General features: G+C 42.5%; 4 protein-coding genes and 1 long non-coding RNA gene across 9 annotated transcripts; 1 reads left to right on the top strand and 4 right to left on the bottom strand.

Moving 5' to 3' along the window:
- Window positions 1-4127: 4127 nt before the first annotated feature.
- LOC9662270 lies at window positions 4128-5472 on the bottom strand. Of its 3 annotated transcripts, none has more exons than XR_002990713.1 (6): window positions 5362-5472; window positions 5221-5306; window positions 4741-5155; window positions 4629-4669; window positions 4375-4549; window positions 4128-4309 (listed from the first exon to the last, which is right to left on the bottom strand). It is a non-coding gene; the product is annotated as an uncharacterized LOC9662270 (long non-coding RNA). The 3 variants fall into 3 exon arrangements; XR_002990714.1 differs by having other exon boundaries at window positions 5221-5319; window positions 5362-5408; XR_002990712.1 differs by lacking the exon at window positions 5362-5472 and having other exon boundaries at window positions 5221-5323.
- Window positions 5473-5477: 5 nt separating this feature from the next.
- LOC9661857 (GDSL esterase/lipase At4g28780) lies at window positions 5478-7560 on the top strand. 2 transcript variants are annotated; one of them, XM_024662742.1, is made up of 6 exons: window positions 5478-5619; window positions 5993-6237; window positions 6291-6418; window positions 6492-6731; window positions 6787-7039; window positions 7137-7560. In XM_024662742.1, the coding sequence occupies exons 2-6, from the start codon at window positions 5997-5999 to the stop codon at window positions 7358-7360; spliced, it is 1086 nt and encodes a 361-aa protein (XP_024518510.1). In that variant the 5' UTR covers window positions 5478-5619; window positions 5993-5996; the 3' UTR covers window positions 7361-7560. The 2 variants fall into 2 exon arrangements, with proteins under 2 accessions (XP_024518510.1, XP_002988963.1); XM_002988917.2 differs by lacking the exon at window positions 5478-5619 and having other exon boundaries at window positions 5740-6237.
- A 9-nt stretch (window positions 7561-7569) lies between these two features.
- Window positions 7570-11758, bottom strand: LOC9661856 (alpha-1,4 glucan phosphorylase L isozyme, chloroplastic/amyloplastic). Of its 2 annotated transcripts, XM_024662737.1 has the most exons (15): window positions 11299-11758; window positions 10781-11004; window positions 10610-10711; window positions 10372-10548; window positions 10027-10302; window positions 9688-9959; window positions 9521-9638; window positions 9199-9468; window positions 8984-9136; window positions 8795-8923; window positions 8502-8738; window positions 8365-8441; window positions 8118-8304; window positions 7861-8061; window positions 7570-7804 (listed from the first exon to the last, which is right to left on the bottom strand). In XM_024662737.1, exons 1-15 carry the CDS (start codon window positions 11555-11557, stop codon window positions 7688-7690), a joined length of 2799 nt encoding a protein of 932 aa, XP_024518505.1. In that variant the 5' UTR covers window positions 11558-11758; the 3' UTR covers window positions 7570-7687. The 2 variants fall into 2 exon arrangements, with proteins under 2 accessions (XP_024518505.1, XP_024518506.1); XM_024662738.1 differs by lacking the exon at window positions 11299-11758 and having other exon boundaries at window positions 10610-10729; window positions 10781-10892.
- A 295-nt stretch (window positions 11759-12053) lies between these two features.
- LOC9661855 (legumin A) lies at window positions 12054-13719 on the bottom strand. The gene is made up of 5 exons (XM_002988856.2): window positions 13362-13719; window positions 13104-13300; window positions 12700-13041; window positions 12420-12637; window positions 12054-12355 (listed from the first exon to the last, which is right to left on the bottom strand). Exons 1-5 carry the CDS (start codon window positions 13654-13656, stop codon window positions 12145-12147), a joined length of 1263 nt encoding a protein of 420 aa, XP_002988902.1. The 5' UTR covers window positions 13657-13719; the 3' UTR covers window positions 12054-12144.
- An 812-nt stretch (window positions 13720-14531) lies between these two features.
- On the bottom strand, window positions 14532-16581 carry LOC9662269 (stearoyl-[acyl-carrier-protein] 9-desaturase 2, chloroplastic). The gene is made up of 4 exons (XM_002988855.2): window positions 16428-16581; window positions 16120-16286; window positions 15239-15719; window positions 14532-15156 (listed from the first exon to the last, which is right to left on the bottom strand). Exons 2-4 carry the CDS (start codon window positions 16281-16283, stop codon window positions 14587-14589), a joined length of 1215 nt encoding a protein of 404 aa, XP_002988901.1. The 5' UTR covers window positions 16284-16286; window positions 16428-16581; the 3' UTR covers window positions 14532-14586.
- Window positions 16582-26876: the final 10295 nt, after the last annotated feature.

Below are 26876 nucleotides of genomic sequence, written 5' to 3'. Positions count from 1 at the left end.
CGGTGTTTCGCCCTGGCATCCCGAAGCAAGTGTTGCACCCAAGACTTGGGATTTAGAGGGTCCCATGATCAAGTCTTGTGGTACTAAGGGGTGTTAGAAACCTGAAGGCTTGGTGTGCTTGGCTGCTTGTGCTTGCGGGGAGTGTAGCCGAACCTTAAGTCTAGTCTAACCCGGGGAGGGGGATTGGGAGAGATTTGGGAATCCGTGGATGGATGGCTAACACTCCGTTGCTTATGTAGTGAGTAGTTGAAACCAAGTAAGACCAAGTAGGAGCTGGTACCATAGGAGGGAACCTTGGCGAGGGAACTTAGCAAAAGTCAAGGCAGTGTTGGATGGATAGACGAGGTAAGCTAGCAAATTGGAAAGAAAAAATTTGTGGCTTACACTAACTAACAAAGTTGAACATAAGACCCCTCCTAATACCAAATGTAAACTTTTGAATTTAGACTTCTTGGGAGATCACTCAGCTCAATACTATTTAAACCCAAAGACACTTAACCCTAATTACCCCAAAACCCCTAACTAATTGGAAAAAAAGGGTGCACTTTTATTCATGGACCCTTTACCTTTCAATGGATCATTATTCAAGTTGTTCTCTTTGGATACTTATAATATTTAACCCAATAAGTAGTTTCTATCTCATTATGTTTTGCATTAACTAATGATAAAACCCTTCTGCATTAAGTCTAATCCCTTAAAATTACTATATTATAGTTTATTGTATTTGCAAGACACCTATATATTAGTTATATTTCAGTCCTATATGCTATTTATGGTAAGTGCTATAATCTGCTAGTGAGGCATAGATGTCTTGAACCCTATTGTGTTGTTCTTATGTCCCAATTCATAATCTAGCACAGTTCCATATTTAATAAGTGTTCAAGCTTATCCTAGAGACTAACTCCTAGGATTGGGGTGAAAGCCCAAAACATGCTTTTATATAGAGGAATGAGGGGTTATATGGGGGTTTAAATGTATTGTAGGGATAGTGGTTGGAAGTATAGTCATGTAATTAAGATATTAATTTAACTTTTACTAGGTTATATCATTCCTTGTTTTGCATCTTTCTTGGGCCTAAGCTCAAGTTCTATATTGCTCTAGTTGATGGGGTACCCAACTCCTTGCATTAGACCACTGGTATGCCAAAATTGTGTTAAACACTGTTTGACATTATTTTGCATGTAGAAGTTGGATATAGGGAACTATTGCTCGTAAGGGGTTTTGAGTGTGTACCAAATCTCATTTTATAGTGCAACTTGTTTAGAATTTAGCTCTAAATTCATATGTGCTATAAGTTAGGCGTAAATATTCATAAGGCTTTAAACTGAATATTTTGATTTATAAGAACATGTGTGGATATTCACTAAACCCCCAGATAGTAGAGTGGACACAAGGTCATAAACTGATCTTGCTAGGAACTACTTATCTTGCCAAAGTGCCACCATACCTTATTGAGAGGGCCAAACATGACTATTTACAGATGACTTTTAAAATATACTTTGAATATTCTTAGAGGACATCTAAATATTTTAAAATTACATTCAAATATTAGATTAATATAAGACAATAAACTTGTAGTAAAAGACTAGGAGTAATGGATATACCCTAGCTAATGTAGTACTTCAAAGCTTCTTTCAAAGTTTTAATTGAATATTTATATCAAGATTATGAAAGCATCTTACATTCTTATCACATTGAACTTTTTAATAACCTTCATTCAAGAATTTAAAGATATTAATAGTATAAGCTAATATTTTAGGTTTTTCTTTGTTAATTCCTTTTCAATTTTAGTGTGCTATATAATTGTCCAAAATTTATTTTGCTTGAAGGTAAAAACCTTAAAGAAAACTTCCAAATGAAGTGGAATTAAATTTAGCCTACATTTTAGCAAATGTAAATGGGAACATTGAAGATATTAAAGTGAACTCAGATGATAATGGTTATTTTATACGTTCATGTAAGTGTAAAACTCTTGAAGAATCAATTTTAAAAACCAATTGTGCTTCAAAAACCTTTTATCTTCATATTACACTACTATTGACTTATCAAAATAAAGAGTAGCGACTTATCATTCTTGTTTTTATAAGCTTGCACTATAAGCTATAGTTGCAACTCTTGCCTCATTTTCTTTTTTTGCAGCTCCAAACTATTGTTGTTAATGATTAAACCATACATAAAACTTATCTTGTTTCATTAGACAAAAAGAGACCACCAATACCCAGTTAGAATGTCAATATCCCAGAAATTTATTTCCCAAATGAAGCATGCCTTTTCTTGTTCTTTTTGTTATATATCCAGAAAGCAAACACCACTTTTGATGCCTAGGCCCATAGTTGTAGACGAAGTAGCAGGCTTGATTGCTGTTGCTGGGAAAATCATAAATGTTTTTGAAATGACAGCAGCAAGTTTTACTTAAAGTTCCAGCTGGTTCTTTCCAAATTCCATGGCGATAGCAAGGTTGTGAGATTTGGAAGCTCCAGCAATGGTGATTCTTCTTCTGGGCAACATAGAGTTTAAATACAAGATTAATCTTATTGCATATTAACTTGTTCAAGATTAATCTAAATGAATAACTGATAGAATATCCTAGAATCTTCAAGTAGGTTTGCTTAAGAAAAACAAAATGTGGCATTTAAAATACCATATAAACATCTAAATAAAGATACAATAATACCACCATATAGAATATGAAACTAATATTAAATTATCCTATTAAAAGCTTCAGTCACTCTCAAATCTTTAATTATGAATATCATAGCCTATATTCTTATCATATGGAATTTTTTTATAATATTAATTGAAGATTTTAATCAAATTGATAATTTAATTTAATTTTTTATATTTTCTTGTTAATTATTTATTTTTGTTTAGTGTTATATATTACTATATCACTGCTCAAATTTGAAATTAATTGAAGCTAATATTTTACAAAATGATTTTTAAATAAAGTGATTTTATATTTAAATATATATTTTACAAATACTAATGGGACATTGAAGCTATTGGTGTTTTTTCACAATTTAATGGGTGCGTTACACATGTTAAGATTCAACTCTTGAAGAATCCATTTTGAAAACTAATTGTCTTTCAAAAACATTAAATCTTCATCATACTTCTATTGATTTGAACTTATGGATTTCTTATTAAAATAAGAATTCATTTTTTCTGTAATAAAAATAAAAATCAATAAAAGTTTTACCATCTATCATTTTGTGTAAATAAAAGTATTTCAATAATCTGAAAGAAAAACATCTTATTATATTATTAAACACATTGTTACACCCAATATGTTGTTCTTAACCCATATTGCATGCAAGGATATCCTATGTCACAATTAACGTGCCAAAATATTACTCCATAATCGTGTACGAATATGCTGTCTGTTCACTTATATATGACACATTCTGAAATGCATCATAACCAAAATAATGTGCTACATTTTACTGTCAAATTTTCTTTATCCTTGAGGGTTACTTTTTTCTAATTCTTGTTTCCTAACTGACAGTGAAGATTTATGTCACTCCCAGAATAATTAGTGATTATAGCTTCATTTGCAACCACTAGAAGGATTGAAAACATTACCCAAGATGCTAAAAGAACCAAAACTCTCGTCATTCCTAGTAAAATATGAAGCTTTATTTCTCAAGTTTTCGCATCAAATGGGGCTCATAGCAATGCTACTGCTCTTCCTCCTTTCACAAGTCCATCAAAGCGTATGTACAGAAACACTTGAAGAGTCTGAAGAAATACCTTTGTGATCGTTCTTTTGTTTGTCATTCAATCAGTTGTGCTGCGGTGCCTTCTTCTACAGCTGCAAGAACCCCAAATACTTTCTCGATACCGACATTCTCGAAGCCGACTGCTCTGGAGATACCCCAGCACGGACACTGCTCGATAACAAACACACTCACAAATCTCAGAGGAAGCCTGGCTTATGGTAGAGAAGGTGGTTTTCGAGTCTCTTGCAGCAACATCACTCTTGTTGGTTCTAATCTAAAGGCTCCCTGTGACACGAGAGGCGCAGATGGTAAGCCGACTGGACCGCAATTCGTACATAAGCAACGGCCATGGAAACTTCGTCATTTGCAGCCGCTACAGTTAGTACACTAGCGCGTAGTCCTCTAGTACATTGAGAGAAGCACCAAAATCAGAAAGAATAAGCTCGAAAAGGATTTGCCTTTCAAGCTCTGTGATCGTTGTGTTCACGGCTTACATGGGGGGCTGGACGAGCATTTAAAAGTTAACGATCCGCTGCTTACTCAGGCATTTGTAAGTCGTCCGTATGGTAGAGCTCGGTCCTTGAATCAATCTATAGAAAACAAGCTTAAGCCACTGTCCAGAGAAAGGTTGGAAAAAGAAAACTGACGATCGTACCTTTCTTGCTTTCGAGAAGAATCGGCATTTAGCTCCAGAGCATGGCATTTCGTGAGATCGCGACGAGAAATGTTAGGTAGATCTCTCGCTCCACAATGACAGTGTGAGCACTGCAGTGTCTGAAGAACTGGCCAGTCCTTGTCGAAGAAGTAAATACAACTTAAAAAACTTCGCTCTGGAAAAGAAGAACGAAAAATGTAAGATAACGAAATCTGCTGCAAATACTAAAAACATGCAATCAACAGGCAGCCAACCTCTCGACTTGATGGCAGATGCTGTCACGGCTTCAAAATTTCTGAAACAAGTCAGCCGTGTTACTTTCCTGCTCCGAAAGTCACTCTGAAAGAAAATTAGATCGCAACTCACCTCCTCAGTAAAAGCTTAATGGTGGCTTGAGTAGTGCGCTTTAGACTTCAATGTATGGCTGTCTTTTCGACTGGTTGCTGTTGCTGTTGTCTTCTTTCACCGCATTCATCCGGAATCAATTCCTGGTGCGTTCCGACACAAAATTGCTGGCCACGGCCTCGTATCGTATGCCAGTCAACTGAGGAGTGGGGTGAGTGAGCAATCCCAAAAAGTGGAGGATTCGCTTTCACAACCACGTTATATTGGCTCGCCCCTCCTCTGTAAGCTGTGCCAGGTTGCACCGCTGGTGTGCACTCGTCTCGCCTTCTGAAGTACCGGTCACTCACGAAAAATGTCTAAGGATCCATAAAAACGTCGGTGAAACAGCATTCTCCAAGTTTTTTTCGTCGCTTGGTGCGCTCGCTCCATTGAAATCCTGTCGATGGCATGCCAGTAAACTTTCTCAGAGAGGAAGGAAAGAAAGAAAACAAAAAGCTTTACCTTTATAGGAATCGTTGAGCCACTCTGTACAAAAGGCTGGGGAGTGTATTTTATTCGTCCATTACAACACCCCGCCTCCGGCCTGCCTGCATTGCCAATCTGCACGACTTAATGTGATGCAATGGAGCTTGCTGGATGTACCTCGCTATAGGTGCCCCGCTCTCCCAGCCATTGCCAGCCAAGGTCGGAGGAACTGGGCATCGTTGGCACTGCTCCTCCGCAATCAATATTCCTCCTTATACCGCTGGAAATATAACTTCTCCACTTCTCCTCCTACCAGGGGTCGTGACAAACTCGACCGAGCTGGAGGAACCGCAGGAGCAGCAGAGCAGCAGCATCATCTCAGGAGCCCGAGCTCTTGTCACAATCCTCGAGAGAGTGAAAGCGCGCCACTCCAAAGTGAGTAATACTCCTCCTCCTCCCTTCTTTCTCATCTCTTTTCGCTGATAATTACGTGTACCTCATCGCTCTCGTGGAGCGGTGACTTGTGTGTGCCTTTTCTTTCAACGAGAGCATTGAAGCGCTCTTCCCTGCTTGCCTCCTTTCCCTCTCTTCGATCTCCATTCTCTTCTGCTTGCAGCATCTCCCTCGTGTAGGTCACTCAGGCTTCTTCTTCACTTCCTTGATGATGATCTGCGTCACTCCAGCTGGTTGCCACCATGTTTGGAAGAGGTTGTAGTTGCCATCCAAGTCTTCTCGGAGCCTATGCATCTCCCTCGCGTTGCTTCCAGCTCGTTTAGCCGAGCGTAAAGTTGTAACTTCGCCTTTGCAGGAAAATGGGGGATCGCTTCCGCCTGCTGCTCATCATTGCCTCGGTTCTCAGTCTCGCAGCTCTCACCAGCAATGTATATGCGGCTTTGCCTCTCTTCGTCTTCGGTGACTCGCTCGTCGATTCAGGGAACAACAACTTCATTCCGTCCCTGGCCCGAGCTAACTTCCCACCAAACGGGATCGACTTGCCGTCCCGAACAGCAACCGGTCGCTTTGGCAACGGCAAGATTGTCTCCGACATCATAAGTAAGTCCACCCGTATCAGTTCGTCATTGCTTCAACGATTCATCCTTGTCCAGGCGACTATATGGGAGTGCCGTCGGTCCTCGAGATCCTCAGTCCATTCGCAAGAGGAGCAAATCTTCTCAGAGGTGCAAACTTCGCCTCGGCTGGCGCTGGAATCCTAGAGGATACGGGAGTAATCTTCGTAAGTTCGTTACTGGTCCGATTCTAGGAAAGAAGTTACCTTGAGAGTTGTTTTCTTCGCTTGTGGAAAACAGGTCCAGCGCTTGACCATTCCGGACCAGTTTAGACTGTTTCAGGAGTACAAAGGTCAAATAACATCGCTCGTTGGCCCTGCTGCGGCAGCCAGGATCGTAGCTGACGGCCTCTACTCGTTCACCATCGGAGGAAACGACTACATCAACAACTATCTATTGCCGGTCTCGGTTCGAGCGGCTCAGTTCTCTCCCGCGCAGTTCAACACGCTGCTCATCGCCACTCTGCGGCAGCAACTCAGAGTAAGCATCTCCATCAATCCAAACAAAAGCTTACCCAAGGAAAAAAAAATGGCAGACCGTCTACGCTCTCGGTGCACGCAAAGTAACCGTGGGAAACATCGGACCGATCGGATGCATCCCGTCGCAGCTCTCGCAGCGCAGCCGGGACGGGCAGTGCGTCCAGCAGCTGAACGACTACGTCCTCAACTTCAACGCGCTGCTGAAAAACATGCTGGTGGAGCTCAACCAGGAACTTCCAGGAGCACTCTTTGCCTACCTCAATGGTTTCGACATTCTCAAGGAGTACATCGACAATCCTGCGCAGGGAGGTAAGATCAAAACCATCTCAATCCACAAACAAAGACAAGAACAAGAGAAAAGAACGAGAAAGAACAAACATTGCCACTACTTACTTTGTTCTTGCAGGCTTTGCGGTCTCCAACAAGGCGTGCTGTGGACAGGGGCCGTACAACGGTGTGCTGGTGTGTACGGCGCTCTCGAATCTCTGCCCGGACAGGAGCAAATATGTGTTTTGGGACGCGTTCCATCCCTCCCAGTCCTTCAATTACATCTTCACGAATCGAATCATCAATGGCGGCCCCAACGACATCAGCCCCGTCAATCTGGCGCAAATCCTTGCAATGCCGTGAGACGATTGATCACGCCCGCGCCCTGGGTAATGCGAGAAATAATCTGGGGGAAATCATTCAGTCAATCAATCGAGAGATACAGGAAGCACAGTAGGAGCTAAGATCTCACCGTGAGAAGCTACATTTTCGTAGGCGCGGTGGATCGATTCAACCATGTCTTTGCAAAGAACAAGAAGCGCTAAAACCCTAAAATTCACCGAGGCATATTCTAGAATAATCACACGGAGTTGTACGAAAACCCTTCCTATCACACGAATGTACGGTAACTGTTACAGGCAAAAAGAGAATCTCGTACGGCTTTAAAGTCTCAAGAGAGAAGAGGCTTTCTCAGGGCACCGGGAGAGGCTTAATGCCCCATATTTCATTCGCGTACTCATGGATGGTTCGATCGCTGCTAAACTTTGGAGATCCCGCGACGTTCATTATAGACATCTTGGTCCATCTCTGCAAAAAATCACGCACAAAGTTTAGCCTTGTTTTCCTGTAGAAAACTTTCGTACCTCTTTGTCCCTGTAAGCTTCGTCGACTTTCTCTTGGCACTCGATATAGTCCGGAAAATCCTTTCCGACTAAGAAGTAATCTCCCTGGCCGAATCCGCTGTTACCTTCAAGCGTGCTTAGCAATGGTGTGTAGTCATAGCCACCAAAGGCACCACTCTTTATGAAATCCATGGCTTCTATGAATCTCGGGTCAGGCTCGAACTGCATTGTTAAAAAAAAGGTTTCGTCCCGCATCGCAAAAACTGGGAATCCCGTACCTTGCCTTCGGCCCTCTCCTTTCTCAAGTTTGCAACCTCATGAGCAAATGCGCCAAAGAGGAAGAAGTTGTCTTCGCCAACTTCCTCGCGGATCTCGACGTTGGCACCATCGAGAGTGCCAATCAAAACAGCTCCGTTCATCGAGAATTTCATGTTGCTGGTTCCACTAGCTTCCATTCCCGCCGTACTACATCATCAAAAGGAAGATATCCAGTTCAAACAGAAGAAAAGAGCGAATGGTATGTACCTGATCTGTTCTGAGAGCTCACTCCCTGGAATGAGAATTTCTGCAACACTCACATTGTAGTCAGGAACAATGATCACCTGAAAAACAGAAAGAAAATCGGTGTATATCTGACCTCAAAGACAAGAAAGAAAAATTACCTTCATCAGGTCGCCAATATCCGGGTCTTTGTTCACAGTATTGCCAACGTCCGTGATGAGCTTTACAATTCGCTTGGCATTCCAATACGTGGCAAAGGCTTTGCCACCAAAGAGGGTCACACGGTTTACGTACTTCGCTTTCCTCTCTTTTGGACTCATTTCTTTCATCTTTTTGTAGCGGTAGATGCATCCTAAAATGTTTAGCAGTTGACGCTTGTACTCGTGGATTCTTTTCACCTGTTAAATAGTCTTTTAGTGAGAACCTCACATGGTGAGACAATAAATCCACTTGCCTGCGTGTCGAACAGCGAGTCTGGACTAATAACGAGTCCAGTTTGCTCCTTGATGTATGCTGCGAGCTTAGATTTACATGCTCTTTTTGCCGCTGCCCAGTCTTTAATCAATTCCTTGTTATCGACCATCTGCAAAACCTCAAGATCGCAATCAGCATTAGATAGCAAAAACAAGGAGAAAAGTGTTACGTCTTTAAGCCTGGCAAGCTGATCAGTTTTTGCAACCCATTCTTCGCTTCCAAGGTACTTGGTGATAACTTTGCTAAGCTCCGGGTTACAGAATCTCATCCAACGACGAGGAGTAACACCATTGGTCTTATTTTGAAACTTCTCTGGCCAGAGCTGCACAATCACAAACCTCAGCCAACAATCTAAAGTAGAGAAAACTTGACAAATAACTCTACCTTGTAGAAATCATTGAACACTTCGTCCTTAACAATCTCGCTGTGAATGGCGGCCACTCCATTGACCTTATGACCAGCAATAACGCACAAGTTTGCCATTCGGACAAGCTCTGGTGCTGGATTGAACTCGTCGTCGTCCTTACCATGCTGGTGAGGAACCGAGGACTTCACGGACTCGGGCAAGGCCACATTTTCAAAAACTCGCATACTCAAGATTTTTTTCTCAATCTCCCCTTTGTCGATTCCGGAAGTTATCAGTGTTTTAATAAACTGAAGCCAGAGAGTCACGGGTCAAAATCAAACTAATCTGACAACTTTCAACCTCTTCGTCGATTCTGTGGATGATCTCTATATGTCGAGGCAGTAGCTTTTGCATAAGATCCAGCGGCCACTTTTCCAATGCTTCCGGGAGTACAGTGTGATTGGTATACGCCACAGTCCTGCGAAAGAAAGGAAGTCAACAGAACGTTTAGCAAATTGTAAACTTACGCCTGAGTAATTTTCCAGGCCTCTTCCCATGCGAGGCCCTCGATGTCCACCAAAATTCTCATCAACTCGGGAACACAAAGTGTAGGGTGCGTGTCATTCATTTGAATGGCAACTTTGGAAGAGAATTTGGACCAGCTGAACCCGCTTCCAGACCGCTCCTTAAAGCGAGCAATCATGTCCTGTATCGAAGCCGAGCACAACGTGTACTGTTGCTTCAATCTGAGGAGTTTTCCTTCGGGCGTTGCATCACCCGGATACAAAATATTACAGATCTGAAGAAAACAAAATATTTAATGGAGACCATCAACAAACGCAAAAAATTAAAAAACAAAAACTTACCCTCTCTGCGCTGTAAATGGCTCTTCCAGCCTTGTCATGTTCACCAGCATTGAACGAGACGAGATCAAAATCCTCAGCGGCTACTGTAGTAGACCACAACCTCAAACTGATAGTGTTCTTAGTTTTGTAACCGGGAATCGGAAGGTCGTAAGCAACAGCTCTAATATCCTCGCCTCCAACCCACTTCTTCTTGCCTGACTTGCTTGAAATCACCCGTCCAAAAAACTTTATCGGATACCAAACATCGAACCTCGGTATCTCCCAAGGATTTCCAGCCTGGAGTTGTAGGAAACCAAAAGCAGAATATCAGTCACAACGTCAATAAACTGTAAAGCTGTTGAGCACCTCAAGCCAGCTTTCTGGCCATTCTTGCTGTCCTTCATTTGTGATCTGCTGACGGAAGAGACCATACTTATAACGAAGTCCGTAGCCCCATGCAGGGTAGTTAAGTGTTGCCAACGAATCCAGGAAGCAAGACGCTAATCTACCAAGACCTCCATTTCCTAGCGCGGCATCAGGTTCCTATTCAAAATACCAGCAAGATAATAAGAAAATCCAGTCTGTGAATTCACTTTTCAAGTACCTGAATCGCTACTTTCTCGAGGTCGTGGCCGAGCTTCTTCAAGGCTTGTGCATAAGAGTCAGTCAATCCCATATTTCCAATTGCATTCGTAAGAGCTCTGCCCTACAAACAAGTTCAGCACTAACTCAAAATATGAGCAACTCACGAGTCGAACAACAACGGAAAAGTTACCTGAAGAAACTCCATGGACAAGTAGTGAATGTGCTTGGGATGTTGCTTCTGAAAGTGCACAAACGTCTCGTTCCATCTTTTCACCAGATGGTCACGCACGGACTGAGCCGCTGCATAGTACGCCTGCTTACTCTCAAACTTGAGAGGATAAAAGAGAGGCTTGTAATCAACATGGTATTTCAAATTCGCAGCGATTGATGCAGCATCCTCCCCAGCTAGACAACCTGCAGTAACAAAATTCATCAGCCACAAGCAAAACAAATCTCTAAGCGTTTTCCACGAAAACCAGGAAAGTCACCTTGTAACTTACACAATCCTTAGCAATCCTTAGCACAGAACTTTCAACCAAAATAAAAATTCAACAGGAAGAAAAAACTTGGAAAAAGGTGGGAAGGTTTAGCACTAACGCTAACATAGACTACACTTAAAACTAAATGAAAGCTATCGAGAAAACAAAGAGTTCCAGCACCATGAGGAACGAGCTATCATCAAAACATGGAAGGGAAAGGAGAGATCACCTTTCTCAGAAGCGGCTTGAGGAGGCCTCGGCTTTGCTGCCACGCTGCGAATTCGTAGCGATTCGATCGGGGGCCTCAGAAGTAAACCCGGGCGCCGCGTCGCCGTCAATGCCAGCGGCGTCCCACAAATGCTGGTCTTCTTGGCTGCCGAGCAAGAAGAAGCGGACGAGGAGGAAGAATCCGCCGCTCTAGGTCTGGCGCTGTTGATCGAGCACAGCTGCGCCACTCCCCCATGCAAAATCACCCCCATTGTGCCCATAGCCGCGCTCCAATCCGATCAATCACGCCCGATCGATCGATCCCTCAATGCATACCTGATCCGGCCGAGAATCCCTAGAAATCCCTGGCGAGAGGAGGGCTAGAACCGGCGATCGTCGCCCTTCTCCAGTCCCCCCATCTTGTTTGTATGGCGCCCCTTCGCACTGCTAACCACCATTTCTCATGCGCCAAAATATCTGGGTCGTGGATGCGGCATATTCTCGAATAAAGTGGGCGAATATGCTCGCCTCCAATCTCAGCGTCCTGCCAAGGGACATGTGAAGGCAGTATCTTCGGTGTATTAAACTATGGTGTCAGTGAGTTTGCAATGTCTATCCATGCATTGCAAATTATAAATAATTCGATCCTTGTCAGTCGAGATATGGAGATCGCCTGAAACAAAATCTTTGTTGAGGTGACGTAATATTATGCGCATTTTGTTAAAATCAAACTTTTAAATATTTATTAATTCCACTTGTCAGCAGTTAAATTGACCATTTCAAAGTATATAAAAGTTTTATATATTTATATTTCGAGCTTTTTATTGCGTATCTCCATTATTTTCCACAACACGAAGAACAAGCTCTCTTAGAAAGCACCCACAAGAGTATCCAGGATGGACTGGCCATGGCGCTTCGGCTGACTCTCCTTCCTGGGAGGGAAGATATAAGCATCCTCGGATCGCGCATCTTCGAGCTGCTGCTGAGTCTTCTCATCGATCTGGAATGCAGAAGACAGGACTTGACGAGGAATTCCACGGTAGACAGAGTTCCTTCCGGCCATGTAGGACTCGATCGGCCTGTTTGTTCGATCACAAAGACGAGATCAAGCTCAAAGTTCCAGATAAATGATTCATGACTTACTGATCGTTCGTAAAGATGGAGTAATAGTTGAGACCCTGCTTTCCCGCGAGCTTGGCAGAGGGATGGTTCGCAGGGACGATCACAAGGCTTCCCTCCTGGACAGGCTCGTCAAGAGCTTGCTCTCCACTGTCCCGCGCAACTTGGACCCTTCCATCTCCCCTCTCCACGTACATCACCTTGTGGGCATTCTGGATCCATCCAGGCGCAGTGAGAGCTCCCTAGATCACGAAAGCCCAAGATCAAATTAAACCAAAGATCAAGAAAGTTAGGAGAAACCCACGGCTTCCATCTTGAGGTAAGCGGCACCCATGTTGAGCTTCTTGAGGATCGGGAGCTTGAAGCTATTGAGGAGGCGGAGCTCTCCGGCGTCGCGGACGCGAACGTCGGGCTGGAGGTGAGACCAGCGGTAGACATAGTCGATGAAGATGTTGTTGCTGTGGGTGTTGCCGGGGAGAGACATCTTCCTCTTCTCGTCAACTTTGATGATCGCCACGCCATTGCCCTCGAGCATGCTGTCCACGATTTGCTCTTCCACATCGAAAGCATGGGACAGTATTTGCTTGGAGAAGCCATGGAGAACGCTCGCGTAGTTCTCCTTCTTGCCACCAGCGAGCAAGAACACCTGTGCACAAACGAAAAGAGTGACTTAGAATTTGTCGAGAGATTCTCAAAAGAGATCTTTACTTTGAAGCGACCACACTGGGCGCTGTTCCTCGTCTCGGCAACTTCTAAAACCTCGGTGCGCTCTTGGCCATCGTTGAAGATCCACGAAGCAGTGCCGCGAGGAAGCGCGATGGCGTCGCCAGCTCTCACATGAAACACCGTGGATCGGTCGATAATCTTGTCAGCGAGGGGATTGATCACTCCAACCTTGGCACTCCCTGCAAAAACGAGAAACACCAAAACTTAGAACGAGATGATCGACAAAAACACTTTCCAGACCTCGAACGATGATACTAAGGACAGGGGAATCCTTGTAGAAAGGAACCGCGAGGCCATTCGTCTCGAGAATGAGCTTGCGAGCTCCAATCTCGGCATCGCACATAGCAGGATTGCTCCTCGGATCCCACTCGTGGATTCTTCCACCCTCGGAGCGGAAGATCTCTCGCGGATCGCCCAGCTTGAGATCCTCAAACTTTCGGCGGCGATCCTTATCGTCGCGGCGATCGTCCTCGCGGCCAGCCACGGACTGACCCACGAACAAAGCTAGAAGCAAAAGACACACAAAAGCTTTCATCCTTTCTTTTCTCTTTACTTGCAATATCTAGAGGAGATCTGGATGAGGAGGAACGACGACGCTCGCCTCCAATTTATAGTACCCTGAATCCAATGCAGACTGAAATGCAAACCAAGTGTTGCATCGCCATTGCTTGCATGGCGCTCGACTACATGTCATCACCTCCAGTATGTATCTCGACGCATATTCGCAGGGAAACAAAAAGGTTGGCAGCAGCAATTTTGTATCTTGCATGGAGATATACCTGCAAGTTGGCAGCTGGATTATGTTAGAACAAATAACTAATAACTTCAATATAAAGATGAAAATATCGCTTCAAGATCAAGATGAAAATAAAAAAATACAAATAGAAGATATTAATTTATAAAATAGTGTCTTAGATTTTTTTTCCGCTAGTATTTTTTCTCTATTTTAAAATCAGAACTGCTTACATGCATCCATAATGCAGACCATGTAAGTTAACACCAAACGACGTGAACTTTCGAAAGTCAATTCGTACCATGTTTTCCAGCAGACTATTGTAAAGTGGCGAAGCCAGGCCGATCCTTCTATAAACATTGGAGCTTACCTTTCCGCACACAATAATGCAACTTCTCCAAGGATCATAAAAGCTTTTTGCAAAAGCGTGGCAGCTCAAACGCCAAACTCCCAATCTCAAAAACATTCATTCCAAGAGAAACTTCAGGAATTGCTAGCAGATCTCTACTAAAAATGACATGCCTCCCTTTGAGAGTGTCAATCTATGAGACAAGGTGTCCGGAATTTTACCATTTGCTGCGACGAACTCGAGCAAATTGGGAGAGTTTTTTCATACCTTCTTTTACCCTTTTAGGATCATTATAACCACTGCCATAAGTTAAATCAGTTTACCTAAATAAATAACGAACCAAAAAAGGTGGCATTAATTTATTAAAACTTTGCTCTCCCATATCACATTATCTGGACTTCCCTGTTGAAAATCCAGCTAAAAGGCCCGGCTTTTGGGACGTTCTTGTGAGCTTTGCCGTGGGCTCTCTCCTCGAGCTTGCGAAACCTTGCCGGAAGGCCGCAAATATACTCCTGGGCCTTCGCTCCTCTCCCGGACAAGCCTCGCATCTCGTCGACCTTCCACCTCTTGATGAAGTGCTCGATGATCTCCGTGTAGTCTCTGGCGGTGTAGACTCCCAGCCTCTGCGCGAGCACCGTGTAGTGCTCGAACAAGTTCGGGTTCTCGCCATCGTACATGAGGTGAGCCGGCATGGAGATCTTCTTGCGCATCATGTCCTCGAAGCCCAGGAGAGCTCCCTCGGGATCCAGCTCGAACAGCTTCTCCACGATCCGGCTGTAAGCACCCTCGTGTCGCTTCTCGTCCGCCGCAATCAATCCGCAGATCGTTGCGAGCTTCATGTCACCGTACTCTTTGGCGTGGCGGGCGGTGTTGCCGTGCGAGATGAAAGTGGCCCGCTCCTGGAAGGACGTGTAGATGAACCCCAGGTAAGGATTGTTCTCGGTTTGTGGATCCTGGTTGAAAAAAGAAACACTTCAATCAACTCGAGAGAACTCTAGAGAACTTTAGAAGTTTAGAACTTTATAGACTACGTACCATGCCAGATCCAATCAGGTACTGGATCGTTTGCTCGATCTTCTTCATGTCCACTCGTCCGGTCAAGTAGAGATACTTGTTGAGGAGATCGCCGTGCCTGTTCTCCTCGGCTGTCCAAGCTCGGCCCCATCGAGCCCAGGCGGTCGGGCTCGCGCCGGTCTCGTCTCTGGTTCCATCCAGGGTGTTGAGCATGGTCAAGTAAGTTGGAAGAGCTTCCTCGGTGATCATGTCGCCAACCAGCACCACCATGTAGTCGTCCGGCAAGCACGCTGCTCGGGCCCGGAGTTCCTTGATGTCGTCGATAAACTCCTCCGAGGATGGCTCCGGGAGGTGCTCTTGTGGCTGCCAGCACTTGTCCACGGGCTTGAGGAAAGTGAGAATGTTGTCCTCGGCCCAGCCATCCAAGGACTTTAACATCTCGACCTTTTCGGGAGGGAGGGAGTGCGAGGCTTGCTTTGTGAGAGGCTTGGGCGTCACTTTCCTGCCGAAGAAGCAGCAATGGCGAAAGTTAGAAAGCTCGCCATGGACGAGCAGACAAAGTTATGACGATGCAACGAACCAGAAAACGATAGCAAACTGAATGAAGAAAACTTGTTGTCGAGCAGAGAAAAAGGAAAAAAAAAATTGGCATAAGAAGAATGAAAGGAAAGAAATGGAATTTAAAAAAAAAACATGAAGAGAGAAAGGGCTTGTCAATGTAGAGGAGAGAAAAGGAAAATCTTGGAGAGGAAAAAAAAATAGAAAAAAAAAGAAGCAAACGACTCACGATGGACGAGAGAGAAAAGAAAAGAGAGAACAAGCCAGTGGCATGCACTCCGGGAAATTTTTTAGCATGCATGCAGCTATAGCTTTCGGATCGAAAAGAGTGATGGAAAACATACTCGTTACTCGTGGTGGAGACGGCAGTAGCGGCCCTGGCGATAATCTTGCTACTGTTCATCCTGCTGGGGGAGATCACACGAGCTCCGCCGAGATCTCTCACACCAAGAGCACTTCCCGGCGCGAGGAGATTCGAGGAGTCCATGAGCATGGTGTTGGCCGCCATTACCTGCACGAGATTTCACTTCGCAGTTAGCCCGAGAATCACACACACACGGATCGCGATTCGCGAGAGCATTTCCACCGCATCTGGCCACAAAGGCGCAAATGCGAGCAAGAAAATGCTAGATCCTAGCTAAGCGCGCGCTACCTCAAGGAGGAGTGGAGTGGATCCCTTGCCGCGAAGATCTCTTGCTCCCTCGAAGAGTGATCTTGCCTCCGCCCTGCTCTGCTTTGTCGCGAGGGAGTGAAGCTTTTAAGCGAGAGATCCGCCCTACACGTGCCAGGCGATGTAACATGGTACATTGTTAGCCCAACGTTTTAGGGTTAGGATACATTTTTTTAACACTTTTTGATGCTGTCACTATTTATAAATATCATTTTCCCAGGTTTGGAGCACTTGTTTTCCTTTACACAAAGACATTGCATCATTTTCTTGAGCCTGACTAAGAACAAGATAAATCAAGCTAGACAAAACTTAGAGAAACAAAGGTGGTCTAAGCTCCTTTACAGCTATCTGTTACAATTCTATAAAAAGAAAACAAATAATAATGAATGTTTATAATCTTAAATCCTCTCTTTCAAGATGGAAATGGTAAAGTTGGAACTCTTGCATTGGCATACACCGCCCAAAAAATTGCATCTCCAATACAATTGGCCTCAATAGTGGCATCACTTGGAATTCTTGCCAAGGTTGCCACCATTTTTTAATTTACACAGCTATAATTTTAGTTTTCCAACACATTTGATGGACAAGCTCTAACCAATTCCCACTAAAGAATTTGCAACCTAACTACATCAACACTGGGTATATGCCCCTTGAAATACATTCTGTTCAAAAAAGGAGATTTTGCATAGGTAGATCACCAAGTGTTCTGCTTACCTACACTCCTCACTCTTGATGCTGCTCCAGTTGGGTGCAAAAGACTTGGTAAACATTTATTGTTATTCTTCATGTATACAATGGCTAGAACATGGCATGACTTTCCATGTATTTGCTGTGTCAAATCTCACTAATGCTTTGTCCATGTAGAATGATACTGGTAGTTGACAACTCTAGTAGCCCCTTCACACAAAATTGACTATAGGATGGTTTGGATCTCATTAACTGCCCTTCAAGGTCTTGGCCAATCAAAGAGCCTGTGTAGATGTAGAGATGGATCTCCATCTCAGGATGGAATAGCCTCAAAATAGAAATCTTTATCAACTTGCTAATTATCTTAATGATCTTTTCTGACTTCCTATACATAGCGAGTTTTGTTTTTTCAACTTGATAAAGCTCAATGGCTCTATTTTAGTCTCCCTGAAACCATTGATACAATTTATTTATCTACCATAACTCAATTTTAACTTTAAACAAAAATGTCTATAGTATTATGATGTATTTAATCTTCCATTGTTGCTAGAAGGCCTTTGCTTCTTATTTAGTGATGCTAATTTTGCTTCTAGCCCTTTTAGCTTCCTGCAAAATTTGATGATAGTATGATCAATCAATCAATATCTGATTAAAAGTTTCTTTTTTAAAATATTATTGTGTGTGTGTATGTATATATATATATATATATATACATACATATATATATATATATACACATACATATATATATATATACACATACATATATATATATATATATATATATATATATATATATATATATATATATATATATATATATATATATATATATATATATATATATATATATACATACATACATATATATATATATATATATACATACATAGATATATATATATATATATATATATATATATACATATATATATATATATATATATATATATATATATACATATATATATATATATATATATATATATATATATATATATACATATATATATATATATATACATATACATATATATGTACATATATACATATACATATATATGTACATATATACATATATATATATACATATATGTATATATATACATATATCTATACACTATTCTCTTTCGGAAAAGAGAATAGTGTAAAATCTATAAATAAATAAATATATACATATATTTATAGATTTTACACTATTCTCTTTTCCGAAAGACGAAAAGATGATAATGATTAAGTGGAACATTTAGAGCTTCTGTTAAGTGATTATAAATTGCTATTAAAACTTGAAAATCCCACAAAACCACTAATGTAGTTACTGATAACTATGACTAACACAAAATCTAAAGCCATGGCATAAACATTAATCAACTATAAAATCTTAATGAATTAGTTGTAACTCTATATATAGTTGCCAAATGCTTAAACTAACTTCAAAACCATAACTTTGAACTAAAGTAAGGAACTTCAAGAGCCATTATAATCCATAAAATGCAATTGTAGTGAATGATATATACTACCTTTAAATTTGTAATCTTCTAAGACCACCATTAACTCGAACTCACAACCATAAGTAGAATTTAGCTTTGCATCTTCCATTTGATCAACATTCGAGACCCATATTAATTCAAACTCATGACCTTCGCCCTTGTTTAGCACTATATATAAAAAGTCAGATTCACTCCATTTATTATTTACATCCTTTTTATCCTCTCCTTGAAAAAAAAAAGTTTTGAAGCATTAACTTTGTTTGAACTTGTTACATTCATCCTCATTTTGCCATCTATGTTCAACTTCACTCTATTATTATATTCATTCAGCCTCACTACATTAAGATTGGATATTTCATTTAGATTCACTACACTCATCCTCACTCCACAATTTATATTGTTCATCCTCACTTCACTATCATATTTGCTCATCCTCACTCCATTGTTGAGGTTGAACCCTTTCTACCTTTGAAAAAAAAAGTTTGAAGTGTCAGGAAACAAATGAGAAATTAAGAAAAACTAAGAGATAAAGAAGTATTGGAAGAGGAATTTTCAGCAGTTGTTAATGTGGAAATAAGGAAATAAAAAAAAGGACATGTATTTAAAGCTTGGAAAACAATAGACTTCCTATCATAAAATACTTTGGCCATCATAACATAAGTAAAAAATTCACACCACTTAACTTCTTCAATACATAACTCACACTTAAAACAGGAAAATTAATTAAAACATTCACATTTTCAAAGGAAAACATAAATTCTTTAGTAGTAACAGTAAAGTAAAGGCTCTTAATGGCACTCACAATTGAGGATATGCACTCAACTTGAAACTCTAACAAAACGGTATACAACCCTTAGAACATGGGAATACTCAATATTAAAATTAATCAAAGAATTTATAAATGAAATAAAATCAAGATTTTGAACTTTATGCATATACTCAGCATCCAGATTAGTACAAGGAGAATAAAAAACACTCAACTCAATACTAGACTTAAAATGAAAAATCATATCATCTAACTAACCATCATTTATACCATACTAATTATTGAAATACCTATATCCTTGCGTTAAACCATCGGTATGTTAAAATTATGCCAAGTTTTGTTTAGCTTTGTTTTGTGTGTTAGCATTAAAGTTGTTCTGTGCATTAATTTCTTTACTCCTTAGTTATATGTTTGATGCTCTAAGATTATTCTAATATTGCTCTATGCTCTTATCCCTTCACTCTTGGGCTAAATGCTCAAAAGTCATTTTGTGCATCAATTCCTTCACACTTTAGTTATATGGTTGATAATTTAACTTTATCTTTTCATTTAATGGCCCAAGGCCTTGAACTTGAGTTTCACTCTATTGCCTTGGCCCATGTATCTAAAGTTTAAGATTCCACTCTATAGTTATCTTATGGTAAATCACCATAAAATAAAGGGTGAAAATCACATATGCTACAATTAAACATTAGTTTTGCATTCAAGTTGTTTTCCAAACTCTTGGTGCAACACAAGTGGGGAATTTATTATAAACTCTTGGCTTTGGACTTCTTGGGAGATCATTTAACCCAAGTCAAAGCCATCCCGTGAGGTTACCCAACCAGTATTATTTAAACCCAAAAACATTTAATCCCAAATATCTTAAAAATTTAACCGATTAAAAAAAACGATGCACTTTTATTCATGGGTTTTTTCTTTTTATATTTAAACTCTTATAGATCGTCTCTTGAATTTTTCTTTTAGTTGTATACACATGTTATTTTGTTAAGGCCCAGGCCAAGCAACCAAAGGATTAGCTTGATCACTGCCTCCAAAGCCAAAAAAGCATGGTACTTCTTTGTTAACTTCTTCACAAGTTTGGTAGCATCTTGATACTTTCAATGCTTGTATCACATTTTGCATCACATTTATTATCTTATGAGCTATTGTAAGCAACCAAAGGGAACGACTCGAGAGATGATCCATAAAGGTTCAAATATAAAGGGAAAGGGCTCATTACCAAGAGTGCACCCCCTTTTTCAATTGGCTAAGGGTTATGAGATAATTAGGGTTAATGTAGCGCACCTGAATTTGGAGCTAAACTCCAAGCCCGTTACGCTACAAAACGAGGGTCCAGTACAATCCCACGAGCACCAGCTCCTCGTATCCAGTACCTGCACGCAAAATGGTGTCAGACGGAGTCTAGCACAATTTTGGCATACCGGTGGCCTAACGCGAGGAGGAGGGTACTCCACCGACTAAAGCAGCGTGGAGCTTGGGCTTAGACCCAAGCCGGACGCAGAACAAGGAGCGACACAGCCCAGCGGGAGCCAAACTAATGTCTCAGGTTGTCGGACATACATTCCAACCACTATCCCTAGTATACATTTGAAACCCCCCACAGCCCCCCCCCCCCCCCCCTTGAGGAACACACGCTTTGGGCTTTCACCCCAAGCCTCCCTTAGTACCAAGAGCTAGTCTCTGGGACAAGCTCGAAACTTACTAAATATGGAATGGCGCTAGATTGCGAATTTGGACACGGGACGAACACCATTGTGTTCAGGCCGACCTCTACATTCCGTAGATATGCCAAATGAACAAATCCAGACACTTTCCATAAATAGCATTTGGGACCGAAATGAGACTAACACAAAGGGCATGATAGCGAGGGTGTTTGGCAGACACGGTAAGATATCATCCGGCCATATTGAGGGACCAATCTCAATATGCGGGGGTTCTTATCACTAGCCAGTGCAAGACATAACGAGACGGGAACTCCTTACCGGGCTAAGTATGCTTAGCTAATAGCACGTAGGAATTCCGTCCTTATGCTCGTCCGGTCTAAGTACACTCGAAATGCCCAGTTAACTCCACTAGCACAAGAGGGGCTATTAAAGGGATCCAACTGTACCAATCTCATGCCGTCATGGCAGTAAGAAAAGAGTGTCCGTAAAGACCGGTCTACAAGTATCTTTTGATACCCAAAGTCACATTTGCGACACTCTCCCCCCCTTGGGGAAGATTGACGTCCTCGTCGATGCATACCCGAGTCTAGAAAAACCGTCAAGGAAACAACTCCGAAAGTTAATGGAAAGCACACTATATGGGAAACACACCGACTTAAATGAGTGATGGAACGACCTCTCCTCTACGTCTAAAGACGTTAAGACTCAGACACCCTCCGGCCGTCACCGACAAGGAAATGACTAACAGAGTTAACCACCCTTGCTGCTCTGAGTACCACTCGGCTTACAAAGGAATGATACATCCCTGCCCGCAGGGACGTAGGGAGAAGGCCAGAGGCCCAACTTCCCCTGAGCAAGAAATCAACCCCGTCGGGAAGATTTAGACAACTATTATAAACTGGCAGATTAAGTTGTTTACACAACCACGCCCCATTGCGAAAATGAGTCATCAAGAGAGAGGCAAGGACTTGTGATCAGTCTATAATAGTTATCCCCATGGTTAAGGATTGGACCCATGCACCGAAGTGCTGAAGTCAGCCTACCAAAACTGACCCAAGTACTAACGAACGAGAGAAATGACACTTTGATTTATAAAAATAGAAAACTTTATTGATGTGTAAGATTGATTACAAGATTTACAAAAGCTAAGATTTATTATTATTCTCATACTCCGTGACAAGCTCACGAGCATGGTTAAGATTATTAAGAGGCTCCCAAGTTGATTCACAAGTTGGGTAACCTTTCCACTTAACTAGATATTCCTTCACACGAGCCCGTCTTCGGAACCGGGAATCTAAGATAGTTTCCATTTCGTATTCAGGTTTACCGTCCACAACGTTTGGTGGCGGACGAATCTCCCCTTAACGTGTAACATCCATAGTATAAGGAGCCAATAGATTGGCATGAAATACATTATGAACATTGGACATCTCAGCAGGCAAATCCAACCGATAGGATACATCACCAATGCGTTTTAGCACCCGATAGGGTCCAACATATCTCGGCAAGAGCTTCCGAGACAAAGAACCCTTAACGTTCAAGTTTCGGGAAGATAGCCACACCGGATCTCCCACTTGATAGGATACATCCCGACGATGCTAATCCTTATCACGTCGATACCTATCCTGAGCTTTACCCATCGCCTCAATAGCTCTAGACCAACCTTGGCATAGCTGCTCCGTATAAGTCTGAACGGCTGGGACCAACACTTTGGACATTGGTTTTGGTACAACAATCTATTGAGGAACCCCACGAGCATTTCCTTGCAGCATCTCCCATGGAGAACAGCTGATAACGCTGTGAAATGTGTTGTTATAACAGATTTCTGCTGTATCCAAATGCTCAACCCAGTTGCGTTGGTCTGCCGCGACATAGTACCGCAGATAATCCTCAACTTGAGCATTCACGCGTTCGGTCTGCCCATCAGTCTAAGGATGATAAGCCGTACTAAACTTCAACTTGGTACCGAATAGCTGGAACAGTGTGCCCCAAAACTTCCCCGTAAACCTCGAATCTCTATCTGAGATCATCTCTTCAGGAAGACCACGAACCCGCACTACTTCATGGAAAAAGAGCTTTGCTGCTTGTTTCGCATTTACTGTTCCCACAATTGGAATGAAGTGTGCAATCTTTGACAACTGATCCACAACCACCATCAAAGAATCATAACCCTTAGACTTCGGCAAGCAAGTGACGAAATCAAGTGTTACACTTTGAAATGGCCATGCCGGTGCTAGAATGCACTGCAACTTTCTAGCCTGCTTCTCAGTTCTGTGCTTACATTGCTGGCATATAGGGCAAGAACGGACATAATCCGCTACATCACCTTCCATACTAGACCAGAAAAATCCCTTTTTCAATGAAGCCAGAGTCTTGCGCTTTCCACCATGTCTTGCTGTTGGAACATCATGATGTTCCCGCAGAAATAACTGCTGAAGATCCTTAGAGGGAAGATACAATCTTTCTTGCTTATAGAATATAAGCCCATCCCAAACTGAGAAGTGAAGTTTCACATTAGTGCGACTAGCAACTTTTGCTGCTTCACTACCAGGGCTCTGCTTCAACAACCCCGCACGGCATAAGATTGCCTTCGCCAATGGATCACTTCCATATGAAGCTCGAATGTCTTCCAACCAGTCCGAACTGATTGCCGATATTGCCCGGAACTGAGCTTGATGACTCAACGCATCCGGAACAATATTGTCTTTACCAGGTTTATATATGATTTCAATATCATATCTAGCAAGCTTCTCTTGCCAACAAGCCTGCTTCAGCGTAAGCTTAGGCTGCGTAGCAAAGTAGCTTAGTGTGTTACTATTTGTATAAACCTTGGTGTGTCCACCCAAGTAGTGTCTCCAGTGTTCCAAGGCCGACACTATAGCAAACATCTCTTTCTCATGCGTTGGCCATCTTCGTTGGGTTTCATCCAATTTCTTGAAATAGAACGCAACGAGACAACCATGTCGCCTTAGCGTAACACCAACGGCTTTGTCACAATCTTGCTGTAACACGGCACCAATAGCATAACCAGATGCATCACAATGCACTTCAAAGGGTTTATCAAGATCCGGGATCCTGAGAACAAAAACCGTAGTCAAGATCTCCTTCAACCGTACAAAAGCACACTGACAAGCTAGTGTCCAATGAAACGGAATAGTACTCTTCGTCAACTCAGTCAACGGAAGAGCAGTTCTTGCAAAATTGCGGACAAACTTGCGATAATATCCCGCCAAACCGAGAAAGGAACGAACATCTGATACAATGGTCGGGATTTCCAGGACTTCACCACTTCCACTTTTTTTGGATCGACTTCAATCACGCCACCACCAACTATATGTCCGAGAAAGTTTACACGCAATTGACCAAAAGTGCATTTACTTTCCTTAGCATACAGTTTATGTTCGCGCAACTTCTGAAACACTAGCTCCAAGTGTTTCAAATGATCCTCCAACGTTTCACTAAAGACTAGAACATCGTCGATATATAGGACGACAAATGCATCCAAATAATCTCTGAATATTCTATCCATCATAGTGCTGAACATTGCCGGAGCATTGCATAACCCGAACGGCATGACAAGGAACTCATAAGATCCGTACCGAGTCTTAAAGGCTGTCTTCTCCACATCCTGATTCGCCACCCATATCTGATGATACCCGGACCGCAAATCAAGTCGTGTAAAATATTTAGCCTTTAAGAGTTGGTCAAACAAGTCATCAATGCGAGGCAAAGGATAACTGTTCTTGACCGTGATCTTGTTGAGTGCCCGATAGTCAATACACATCCTCATAGTTCCATCCTTTTTCATAACAAAAAGGATTGGTGCTCCATAAGGTGACTTGCTGGGTCAGATATAACCTTTGTCAAGAAGCTCCGTGAGTTGCTTCTTGAGTTCAGCCATCTCCTTGATGTTCAACCGATACGGAGCTTTTGTAAGTGGTTTAGAACCCGGAATAACCTCAATCCGATGATCAACCTCACGGCTAGGGGGTAGCCCTAGTGGCAAATCCTTCGGGAAGATATCCTGATTCTGCGCCAACAACTCCAATATCTTATTTGGTACAGGATCAACCCCGTCGCTAATTCGAACAGAGTCACCCACACTCTCAGCTTCCATCACTTGAACCTAAAAGGTCCGACCTCCCTTCTTAGTTGCTTTTTGAGCGGCCCTCGCAGTCAGGAAGTTTCCATCCCAATCCTTTGAGGAACGCTTTTGTAACTGGAAAGACACATTGGGTTGTCCTTCGGACTTCAACGTGATACGACTTTGTCTAGCACCATAAATCCCTTTTATATATTTGTTGAGGAAGTCCATACCAAACACCATTTGAAAATCTGGTATCTTCAACACTACCAAGTCCACTCTTTCTTTCCACTTGGATATCTTTATTGGAACATCACTCACAAACTTTTTGGCTACTTGCCCACCTTCCGCAAACCGGAAGTGCATAGGCGACATTTGCTCAACATTCAATCCTAACAACTTAACTAAGTCTTCGGATATCACGCTGTGCGTAGCTCCTGTGTCAATCATCACTCGGATTCGGTGTCCACGGACAAAGCCTACTAGATACATCAATGGATCAGTGTTTGCATTGACTGCACGAAAAGCTTGAGGAAAGTAACAAAAGTTAGTCACCTCTTCTTCCTCATAGTCTGCATTGACCAACTCGTCAACCCCTTCAGCTTCACCACCACCGTCTTCCCTCATGACATTAACCCGAGACCTTGTCTTATGCTTGTTGGGACATTCCAAGGACCTATGTCCCGACTCTCCACAACGGAAGCAATGACCCACACTACCTGTTCCGCTAGGAGCAGGTTTTGTAGGTTGCTGCTGCTTGTACCCACCAGGAGGAGGAACAGAGGGCCTAGGACCAGAAGAAGCTGCTGGTGGTCTCCAACCACCACCACCTTTGTTAACTATTGCTTGTGAGCCTCCAGGGTGGAACCTGCTTTCCACCCTCTGTTTCTGATCATCTTGTTTATTTCCAGAATTCCTATTCTTATCCGAATTACCAGCATACGGTTGCTGATATAGTTCCATGAGTGAGTGACTAAAGGCAACTTGCTGCGCTGCCTCCTTACACTCCAGATACGTCTTCGGCTTAAACTTCAAAATCTCATTACGAGAAAGTGAACTTAAACCCTCCAGAAAATAACTCTGAGCATCTTCGTCACTCATATTTGCAATCATAATGTGCTTCTGAGCAAACGCATTAACGTAATGCATGAGATCCCCTCATTGCTTTAACCGCCGCAACTCCATGCGAAGTCTCAGACCAAGATCATTCGGCAAGTATTCCTTACGGATACGAGACCGCATCTTGGTCCAACTTCTAGTCTGCCCTTTTTCAGCACACACTTGGCGCCACCAAGTTTTGGCATGATCGGTGAGAAAGGATTGTGCACACGCAACTTTCGTACGATCATTTACGTCTGCCGCTATGAAGTAGTTCTCCATATCGTAGACCCAGTCTTCCAAAACCTGATAGTCCCGCATGCCTCTGAAGTTGGGTGGTTTTGGGGGCTTGAACTTTGAAACTCGTGCAACCGGGGGCGGCTGTAGAACTTCATCATCCTCAGAACTTGAAGAGGAGTCTGGTTGCTTAGGCTTAGCTGGTTTAGCTACCTCAGCTTCTTTCTTCCTCTTTTTGTTCTCCTTCTTCAATTTGCGAATCTCCTTTCGCAAATTCTCGATCTCGACTTCCTGAGCCGTACGCTACAATGTTGCAGCATCTAGCTCTTCCTCTTCCGACTCAGCCTCAACCTCTTCCGCAGCATCTCTAACAGGAGTTTCTGTAGCGCATGTGATCATGGG

Source organism: Selaginella moellendorffii, unplaced genomic scaffold, assembly GCF_000143415.4.
Source record: "Selaginella moellendorffii unplaced genomic scaffold, v1.0 SELMOscaffold_92, whole genome shotgun sequence".
NCBI lineage: Eukaryota > Viridiplantae > Streptophyta > Lycopodiopsida > Selaginellales > Selaginellaceae > Selaginella > Selaginella moellendorffii.
The sequence above is the reverse complement of the archived record's forward strand: the minus strand, read 5'-3'. Positions and strand labels throughout refer to the sequence as shown.

What these genes read in the sequence shown, in the direction of transcription:
- LOC9661857 (XM_024662742.1), top strand. Translation starts at nt 5,997, where the DNA reads ATGGGGGATCGCTTCCGCCTGCTGCTCATCATTGCCTCGGTTCTCAGT. An exon ending in CTCTGCGGCAGCAACTCAGA is followed by an intron (nt 6,732 to 6,786) that starts GTAAGCATCTCC and finishes AAAAAATGGCAG; the next exon opens with ACCGTCTACGCTCTCGGTGC. An exon ending in CGACAATCCTGCGCAGGGAG is followed by an intron (nt 7,040 to 7,136) that starts GTAAGATCAAAA and finishes TTGTTCTTGCAG; the next exon opens with GCTTTGCGGTCTCCAACAAG.
- LOC9661856 (XM_024662737.1), bottom strand. Translation starts at nt 11,557, where the DNA reads ATGGGCACAATGGGGGTGATTTTGCATGGGGGAGTGGCGCAGCTGTGC. An exon ending in TGTCCATGGAGTTTCTTCAG is followed by an intron (nt 10,712 to 10,780) that starts GTAACTTTTCCG and finishes ACTTGTTTGTAG; the next exon opens with GGCAGAGCTCTTACGAATGC. An exon ending in TCGAGAAAGTAGCGATTCAG is followed by an intron (nt 10,549 to 10,609) that starts GTACTTGAAAAG and finishes TATTTTGAATAG; the next exon opens with GAACCTGATGCCGCGCTAGG.
- LOC9661855 (XM_002988856.2), bottom strand. Translation starts at nt 13,656, where the DNA reads ATGAAAGCTTTTGTGTGTCTTTTGCTTCTAGCTTTGTTCGTGGGTCAG. An exon ending in CCTTAGTATCATCGTTCGAG is followed by an intron (nt 13,301 to 13,361) that starts GTCTGGAAAGTG and finishes TCGTTTTTGCAG; the next exon opens with GGAGTGCCAAGGTTGGAGTG. An exon ending in TCCATCTTTACGAACGATCA is followed by an intron (nt 12,356 to 12,419) that starts GTAAGTCATGAA and finishes TCGAACAAACAG; the next exon opens with GCCGATCGAGTCCTACATGG.
- LOC9662269 (XM_002988855.2), bottom strand. Translation starts at nt 16,283, where the DNA reads ATGGCGGCCAACACCATGCTCATGGACTCCTCGAATCTCCTCGCGCCG. An exon ending in GTCTCCACCACGAGTAACGA is followed by an intron (nt 15,720 to 16,119) that starts GTATGTTTTCCA and finishes CTTCTTCGGCAG; the next exon opens with GAAAGTGACGCCCAAGCCTC. An exon ending in ACCTGATTGGATCTGGCATG is followed by an intron (nt 15,157 to 15,238) that starts GTACGTAGTCTA and finishes TTTTTCAACCAG; the next exon opens with GATCCACAAACCGAGAACAA.